This window comes from Alligator sinensis, unplaced genomic scaffold (assembly GCF_000455745.1).
Source record: "Alligator sinensis unplaced genomic scaffold, ASM45574v1 scaffold2231_1, whole genome shotgun sequence".
NCBI lineage: Eukaryota > Metazoa > Chordata > Crocodylia > Alligatoridae > Alligator > Alligator sinensis.
Window position 1 is genome coordinate 1 of NW_005843550.1, and position 9,532 is coordinate 9,532.

Genomic DNA, 9,532 nt, shown 5'->3' on the forward strand with positions numbered 1-9,532 from the left:
CGAGGCGGAGCCGGGCAAGAAGAAGCAGCACGTCTGCCACATCCCGGGCTGCGGCAAGGTGTACGGCAAGACGTCGCACCTGAAGGCGCACCTGCGCTGGCACACGGGCGAGCGGCCCTTCGTCTGCAACTGGCTCTTCTGCGGCAAGCGCTTCACGCGCTCCGACGAGCTGCAGCGGCACCTGCGGACTCACACGGGCGAGAAGCGCTTCGTGTGCCCGGAGTGCGGCAAGCGTTTCATGCGCAGCGACCACCTGGCCAAGCACGTGAAGACCCACCAGAACAAGAAGCTCAAGGCGGCGGGCGACGCCGTCAAGCGGGAGGAGCAGCGCGGGCTGTGACCTGAGGGCAGCCCCTGCTGCGGGCGGGCTGGAGGAGGAGCCGCCCCGTGACTGCGCCCAGCTCAGCCCCGCTGCGGCTCCGGGGACTGCAGGCCCTGGCCTCTCCCGGGCTGGCGTGGGACAAGCGCAGGTGCAGGACAGACGCGAGCGGCCCTGGCCGTGCCCGGGGGCTACGAGCGGCCGCTGCTGGGGGAGCCGGCCCCGGGCCGCCATTTCTGGACAGGGGCTCGTGTCACTGCCCGCGGCTGCGGTGACAATGGGCGAACCGGAGCAGGAGTGGTCCTCTGGGGGCCCGCGTCTTTCAGGGCCAGAGACCCAACTTTTGTGTACAGGTTATTTAATAGTTTGGTTTGAATACAAGTGTTTTTTTTTTTCTCTTGTCCTTGGCTCCATGCGGGGGCTCCAGCATGAGATGTTTCTGTAAAGCGACCCGCAACTGCAGCGTGAAAATAAATACATTAACACTGGGGTCACGTTGGGAAGATCCCACTGAGTCGGTCTCATTTGATCTTTTCTTCCTCCCGAAAGCTTTACAAAACGCCCCAGTTTGAAGAACTGTTTTCTCGTTTACTTAGTCTGAGCAAACTCCTCGGCCACATTTATTTGATAACCTCCAGTTGTTGCAATAGCGTGAGCCACAAGCTGTTCCCCACATTTCATGCTCTCAGATTGCTTTGCCAAGGCAAGGCAAAGTTTTCTAAGGATCCCGTCAGGATCCCGTAAGGAAAAAAATACTGAGAGTAGCAGGACTGGAAGGAAGACCAGTTTCAGCTGAGTCCACTCCCAGTCCAGATGATGAGGATTTAGTTACTCCAAACATAACAGTAAACTTTAATTTAATTAATTAATTAATCCACAGCACCAGCAGTTGAGACCTATGTTATGCTTTGCAAACAGTCCTTTAAAAGATGATCTGGTTGGGGCTGATGCTGTGCTGAATATATATTTTTGGCAGTCAAATCATGGGCGTAGAAGAGGAACAAACATAACTGGCATCTTTTCAGAGGTCAGAAGCTACAAACTATATTCTGAATCTAAGGAAGGTGAGAATAGTTAAATATCCCATTTTTACATTAAAAGAAATGCATGGTAGTATGATACAGTGGGTGAGCTTTAACTAGGCATTTCCTGGCTTTTGTTTATGTCACCACAGGAGGATAAAATGCTTTCTGTATAAGAATTTCCTCTTGTTTAACCCTTGCTCTTATTTTAGAAGCAGGGTATAGACAGCGCTTATTTGCTTGCCCAGGATGCCAAAATGGCTGTCACTGTCCTGAATACTCAAGCTCTAGGAACACTTTCACACGCTGTTTCACAGTTTAAAATAACATTTACCCAATAAACTAAACATTATTTAAAGCATAATAGTACTCATCATGCACCTATATAGGTACATAATCTTGGCAAAATATATTTTAAAAATAGTTACTGTATTTTTAAATAAAATGGAAAGTTATTATAAAAATCAAACCAACCAGACACTTCATTAATCCCTCACCAAAATTCACTCTCTTTTAAAATAGGGAATGCAAAACAAAAAAATTGTTTTTATATGCAGTAAACTTTCTCAATTACTTATTAAAATAGTGAAGTTGAAGGTTCTTTTTCTGATTTGGTAGACACACATTTATATTGTATTGTCAGTGTCAAACTTTAGTCTGTTTGCCATGGAACTTTTAACCAAGTATTGAAAGTAGACATTTTATTTGTAGTTAAAATGATACGAAGTGTAAAATGGTTTGTATTTTATATAAAAGTTCTGACTTCAGTCTGGAAAGAATCAAATTCAAGAGTGATCAACTGAACATCAACATCTGAAACAGGAAATGATTTCTAATGTGTGTTTCTCTTAACTAGCACCTTATAACTATACAGTAATATATTAATTTTTATGATCCTAAAATAACTGTTTAGGGGCAAAGTCCTAAATTAATAAAGGAGATAATGAGCTCCTACCTATTAAGAGATTATTTTATATCTATTATATTAGAGTATCCTATGACAGAAATGCCAGTAATTACTGCATTTTGATAAATATTCATTTTAAATGTCAGGCTGCTCTAGCATGCACTCCTAAAACCATACTATCCATATTATAAAGAACACTGTTGTATCCACAGAGTAAGTGCTAGGAATAGGGGAGAATGATAGATGCCATGAAGAATCTGACCCAGAAGTCCTTATTTAGATATAATTTTCTCTGGAACAAAATTATGCCCTAAATATGGAAACAGCAGTATATAAAATACCAGTTCTTAAAGATTCCCTAGTCTAAGATAGACACTGCTCTTCCTTCCTTTGGAATTAAGTTACACTTAAATGGTTAGTAAAATGGGCCCACCTAAGAAAATGTACAGGAAAGTATCTGACAGTACTGTTTCAAATAAGAGCTTGTTTCACAAACAAGGGATATTAGTCATTGTTAAAGGTCATTCTGTTCCATGTCCAATTCATATTTGTTTTCAGTGGAAATGGACAGTAACAGAAAGTGCAGTTATAAGTAGCAATACAGGAAAGGACAGTACCATAAATTTTTACAGTAGGAAAGATTTATTTATTAGATAATATAATGGACTTTGATGTTGGAACAGGATCATGCTCTTTTGCTGCTAAACAAGTGCCAAGATCAGGATCAAGCATTAATATGAAGTGAAGCAATATATTTGTTATTTTATAGCAGGAGTTTTGTCTGAGTAAGAACTCTTATCTCTGACAATGTTCCATTAAAATTACTTTATCTTATTATGTCAAATAAGGTTAATATTAAAGTCTGATGGTCCCTGATACTGCCCAGTGGCAGTTTCTAAACACGACCAGTCTGGAAAGATAATATCCTCATAGATTAGAGCATGGATTTTGAGTGTAGTTAGTCAAAGACCAGATTATTTGTAAAAGTTCATCTTCTGAGATTACTGTTTTGGGTTTTTGTTAGCTACTGTTCTTTTACCTGTAACCCCTAGTCAGTCATTCTGAGTAAATGGAGTGCATACATTTGCTATAGTTCAGGTCTGACCTTGCTTTCATGGAAATTAATGGCAAGATTCCCATTGACTTCAACAGCACAGGACTGAGTCTATAGCAATGTGTGATACCAGTTTTGGTTTATTCCTGATGACAACATTCCTACTGAAGTATTGAAGTTTTACCATTGACTTAATTGCTCACAGGTTTATGTTTTAGGATTTAATTGATAGATCAGAACCATGCAGTGCTATCACAAAGTCACCAAGGATTTTTACTAGAAAAAAACCGATGGCATGGAACAGCCTGAACATCTTATACATAAATCCACATTTAAACCATGAGAATGTACACATTAAAAATATATCAAATCAATTTAAGTCAAATGTCTGTCAGGACAAAGATTTGCATTTAAATAAAATCTGTTGGTATCAATAATATCTAAACCCCTAATTTGCATGATAATACAAACCCTTCCAAACTGGCAATTAAGAGTGAGACAAACATAAATAATAATATTTATGAAGATAGATATGCCTTGCATTATCAAAACATTAAACAGGTTTAAGATCAATGGGAAAATACTGTGAGACAATAGATGATACAATATTATTTAAATATAGTAGAATAGCTGTTGTGTAGCTCTGAAATAAAGTGCTAATTCATCATAGTTACTTCAGATGAATCTATGAACAGCTAAATTAATGTTAAAGTTGACCTGAAATGTTAAAACCTCAATAGTAATACGTAAGTTGCATCTTCAAGTGAATTAAGTGATACAATAACCTATCACTTACATCTCTAGAACTTCTTTCTACCTCAATTCTACACTATAACATTAACTGTATTAACTTTGCATTCATTAGATACATTGTACATTTACAACTCATCCAGTCAACTAGAACAACTGTTTCTTTTATAAAATTAAATGCTTAATATTCTTTTTAATTATAAATTTTGAATCCATATGCTGTTCAAGGTCAGCTGAATTCTGCATTTTAAATCTTAAAGTTTATTGGTATACTAGACACATATAGGCTAATTCATCTCCTAGTTAATTCAAATTAATTAATCTATAAGAAAAATACATGATATGGTTTCTAAAAATTAAGTTTTGACATGCTCCCTGTACAGTGTTGAAAAGTGACTTTCACACTTGGGCAAACTTGTAAATAGAGAACATTAATATATATATGTATTTATTTATTTATTTATTTCCCCCCAGACTTTCATTAATTAAGGGCCAACTCTTGCTATCCTAATTCAGGCTTTTATCTAGACAAGACTCATATTGACTTCAAGAAGACACTTGTCTAACTGAGGACTTCAGGATCAAATCTTTAATCTTTTTCCTTGATAATCCTGTAAAACCATAATCCTGTATTTCTGTGAGAGGTAGTTAGCTGTTAGTTTGAAGTCAAGCAGATGGAAGGACAGAAATGACCCTTGTAGACTAACTGAATCGGGTAAATTTCTCTCTTTATAAGGTCACATTCTGTTACAACAGAAGGAAATATAACCAGATATGCAGGTCTCTAACTTCACATCAGGACAGAGTAGGAGGAGAAAATAAAGGGAAAACTAATTTAAACACATATCTTTAGCAAATAGCAAAAGTGACCAATACAATTTTAAGAAAAAGTATATGAAAGGTAAATGATGTATGTATATGTATATTTAAATCTCTTCCGAGTTAACATGCTTATTATAATGTTATGAGGCTATTGACAGTGATGTGCCTAAACAAACAGATATTGATTTACTAATAATGACTGGCTAATTTATAGTCTTAATAGGCAATGAAAAGTTCCGTCAATATCAGGATATAGGCGTGTGTTCTAAATTATTCCAGCACATTTTTACATTGTTTCAAATGGATGCTATTTTTATTAGGGTTCATATTTCATTATCCAGACATCTTTTTCTCAAAGTATAATTTCCATTATTTTCTGTTGCCAATTTCTATTTAACATGCTTGCTATTTCTATTGTTTTGCATGTGTGTATTTCAGCTAAACCAGATAAGTTGCTTTAGGCAGCAATTTTTCAAATTACTTCTTTGACTGACATATTCACTCAAATAATGCCCGCATGTATGATTATTCTCTCCATGATATAAAAAGATAGATGCTACTTTAGCATGATTTTATTTAGTGATTATACTGAAGTATGATCCCCAGCTGTATTTCAGGCATCAGCAAAATCCATAGATAGGTGGCAGTTCACTAATAGTTCATTTACAATGGGTGAAAATCATTGATGTAAAGAGGGCTTGCGCACTATGCACCTCCAAGTCTTCAACAGTTAATAGGCCTTGTGCTGGTGCCTGTTCCAGGATAAGTTGTATACTACTTGTCATGAAATGCACAGATAGAACATCCAGTTGAGAAATGAATATTTTTGCCTTACTCTAGAGCCTCTATTGTATGTTTACTTTTCCCACAGTTTTTTAAATATAGGTTTATGTGTCAATTATATATATAATTTAGGGAAGTTCTGAATTCCTATCTGCAGTATACAGTATCAGTACATGATGGATTTACCTACCAGCTCAGAAGCCAGGTAGATTTTGTGAAATAGATATAATAGATAATACACTGCTACATTCTAAACCTTTAAGAATATGAACTCTAGGGCTAGGGACATACATTACATACAAACTGGTTTAACTGATCAGAAACTGGTTTAAACCTGTAACAGAACATAAGTTCAGTGCACATAAACCAGTTTCAAAATGACTGAAACTTGTTTAAGATAAACCTGGTTGAATGTAATATAAGACTTAACTGATTTGGGTCAAACCAGTTTATGAAATTCTGTCCTTCACCCCTTCCTGGTTTAAGTTAAACCAGAGTCCCCCAGCATCCCAGATGCCCCAGACCTGAGCTGTGTTGTCTGCTCCAGAGAGCACAGCTGACTCCGCCTCTCTGCTCCCTAGCCAGAGCCTGGCTTCCCCCTGCCCCCTCACCATGCTGCTTGCTACTCAAGCAGGGACCCCAGCCTCACAGATCCTAGGCATGTGGTATGCTAGCTAATGCTGAGAGGTGCCTGTGTGTGTGTCTCCAATTTCACTGGGACAGACGGACAGAGCAGTGTCCACTTAAGGCTTTTTGGAGCTAATCAACAGGTTGACTGGTAATGTCCCTTGATTCCTTCCTTGGAACAAGCTGTTTGAGAAGAGCTTGAACTAATGACTACTGTCAGATTTGCAGACAGTATGAAGAAGCAGGAAGAGGGGGATTAAAAAGTTCAGTATCATCAACAGATGCGTGTACTGTACACACCCCCTTTGCCTCGGAGTGCTAGCCTGCAGCTGGGGGCTGGCAACACTCTTGCCCCTTGAGTAGCAAGTGGGGAAAAGCCTGAGACGGTGCAGGCGGGGTGGGGGTTTAAACCCCTCCCTAATCAGAGCACCCTGCTGGGGCCTGGCCATGCCCCACCTTATCACTCTGGAAGGGAAGGGAGCGCTGCTCTAGCACCCCCAGGCTTCTGGCCTGAACCACTGCAGCTTTGTGCTGGCATTTCCTCAGTCCAGAGGGAATGTCTGCGCAGTTGCAAGATGATTCAACCTAGGAAGGTTAGATTAACCTGCAAAGATTGAACCAATTCAGTCTCAAGCTTTTTGAATGCCTGTCCCTAACCCAAAACAACATTGTAATGGATTTCACAACAGTATCTTCTCCCAGAAAAGGCTGTTGTAATACTAATTTTGTATTTAAACACTTTTCAGCCAAGGACCTGAAAATATTTTGCAATTAGTTAACCTTGGAACCATCTGGGTATATTTGCACCCATTAGAGAGAAGACTAAACTAAAGCCCAGAGTAATGAGTAGTCAGGTGACCAGCTCTGGTCAAAACAAGTCAACAGACATATCTCAAGAGAACACAGAATTCCTTCTTCTAAGTCTCTTCCCCTGGATCAATTTTCTTATTGAAGTGATATGAAATCATAATGGGTGAGGTTTTTATTAAGGTAAATTAAAACAAACAAACAAACAAACATATCTCAAGCCTGCAACTGCTCTATGGCCAAATTCACTAAGAAGTCTATGAGAGTTTTGTATAAAAAAGGATAAGATGATTAGTTTCTTACTTAAAAGATAAAATCCTTTTTGCCAATTCTAATTATTTTTCCTTTACTTTCTGGAAGGCAATACTCATTCTGGTACAGAGAACCAGCCCAAGGCTTATGCACTACTCCGGTCCAATAAAAGCCCTAAGCATATCACTTCAGTAAGAATGAATAGTGTATATGATTTGTTCTGGCCTGTGCACAGGGGCAACATTCACTATTAGATACTATTGAAGTTATAAAGATGTTTATTTCTCAGATGCTTTCTTCTGTTTGGATCTCAAATTAATTGATAATGATATCTTTGAACATTCTCTGTATCTCTGGATATAACTGTGATAGAAGCATCTTATTTATATATGAATACTGGTGTACTATATACTGGTCATATGCTCTGAATGTATATGCAGCTGTGCTGTACTTTGGATCAGTGTACTGAAACAAACCCCTAGCAGTGACAAAAGCTGTTTTTTGGTATAAGCACAGGGTTTTTTTATGTAAGTATCTACACCACTGATTCTCAAATCAGGGTGATGCAGCACCCTAGGCTGCCTTGAGATCCTTGTCAAGAGTGCTGCAGGGTGGCACACAATGATTGTGTATGCACATTCAAACAATATGAAAAAATTCTCCCAGAAAAACAAACTTACCTGGAGACCCTGAACAGCTAAGCAAATGCTAAGCCCCTGAGAAGCAGAGAGCTGTCAGTACTGATGATGTGCAGCCAGGGAGGCCCTGTGCACATATTTCAATATGCTCTGTGGGCTCCCTCAGTCTGCCTGGGGACAGAAGGTAGCAGTGTACAGGAAAGCCCTGATTGGCTGATCCATACTGCTCAGAGTGAACCCGTCTTCTTGCAGCAAAATGTGGGGATTGTGAAGGGGCATGCAATTCTCCTTGCTCAGCTGGAGTAGTAGAGTCTAGTGAGTGACCCATTATTGTCTCCCAGGCGCACAGGTGGAGAATAGCACCCTGGGATGCTGAAGGACTGTTCTGCAGCCTCTCTTGGAAAATAATATGTATGCGTACTCTCCTGGGAGTGATTTAACACTGGTTTGTTTCCAGGATATTTTTCTCCCCAAATCTTTTGCTCTTGGAGAAAAATCCTAAATATCTGTACACTCTTTGTTTCTCCTGGGAGATCAGTTGCTCTCCCAGGAGAAACTGAATGTCTGTATGTGGCCAATGTTAGCACTATTAGGTGTGCAAACATGATTCACATGATAATCCCAGAGATTTCAAATAGGAATTGAGTGTTAAAAGCGTTCTAATCTGTTGTGTTCTTTCTAACAGAAGAATTGCTCTATCATTTTTCTGTAGTCAAAAAAACAAGTTAAAAGCCAGCATTTTCCAAAGGGTGCCTCAAGGCTACAAAGGGATGCTTTGAATGTAACAATTTATATCAGTTGAGAACCACTGATCCACACAATGGGTTTATGTTGGCCCCAGTGCCGTGACTGGCATATCTGTGTCAGCAGCAGTCCATAGTGTAGATCTGGCCTCTCCATTTTCAAGACCGCTCACAGATCCCATCATAGTGTTCAGATTTCTGTTTGCTGATTTTTTTGTTTTTTATTTTTCTTGTTCTGGCTTTACTGGTCATTTACAAAACCAAAAACACAACAGAACTCTCACCCTGAGACTTCATACAAGTTTCCCTTTGCTGTCTTAGTTCCTTAACTTCTATTTACTAGAGAACTATTCCCAATTTTTGCAGGAAGGATTGTGTTAATCAGTCATCTCAGCCATAGTCAGACAGAATCACAGTAATGTCATATAAATTCCTACAAAAAAAAGTCATCAGAAGAGCCCTGCCAACTGGGGGTGTGCAAAGCAGGCTGTATTCCATTCAGATTCAGCCCAATTCAAGGGACAGTGATTCGATTAATTGATTCAGATAACTGTCCCAATTCGAGTTGGCTGAATCTAAATCTGAAGATTCGATGCTGATTCAGAGAATCAGTGATTCGGCCATAGACACAGCTTTAAATATTTTTTCTACATACCTCAAGCTATCAGGCACGGCTTGTGAATGCCAAGATGGTGGGGCAGATGGAGCTTCCCATAGAAACATGGCCCGCCCCCCACTGCATCCCTCCCTGGCTCAGTGATCGGTTGCAAGGGGACCCTAGGTGCCCCTCCTCCCCCTGCCCCCCCCC

The 9,532-nt window shown here is 39.7% G+C and overlaps 1 protein-coding gene across 1 annotated transcript; it reads left to right on the forward strand.

The window, feature by feature from the left end:
* Window positions 1-13: 13 nt before the first annotated feature.
* Window positions 14-799, forward strand: LOC106723322 (transcription factor Sp5-like; the record flags this gene model as incomplete). The annotated part of the gene is made up of 1 exon (XM_014527480.2): window positions 14-799. A coding segment is annotated over one exon (327 nt), but the record flags the coding sequence as incomplete, so codon positions are not given.
* Between the last annotated feature and the right edge of the window lie 8,733 nt (window positions 800-9,532).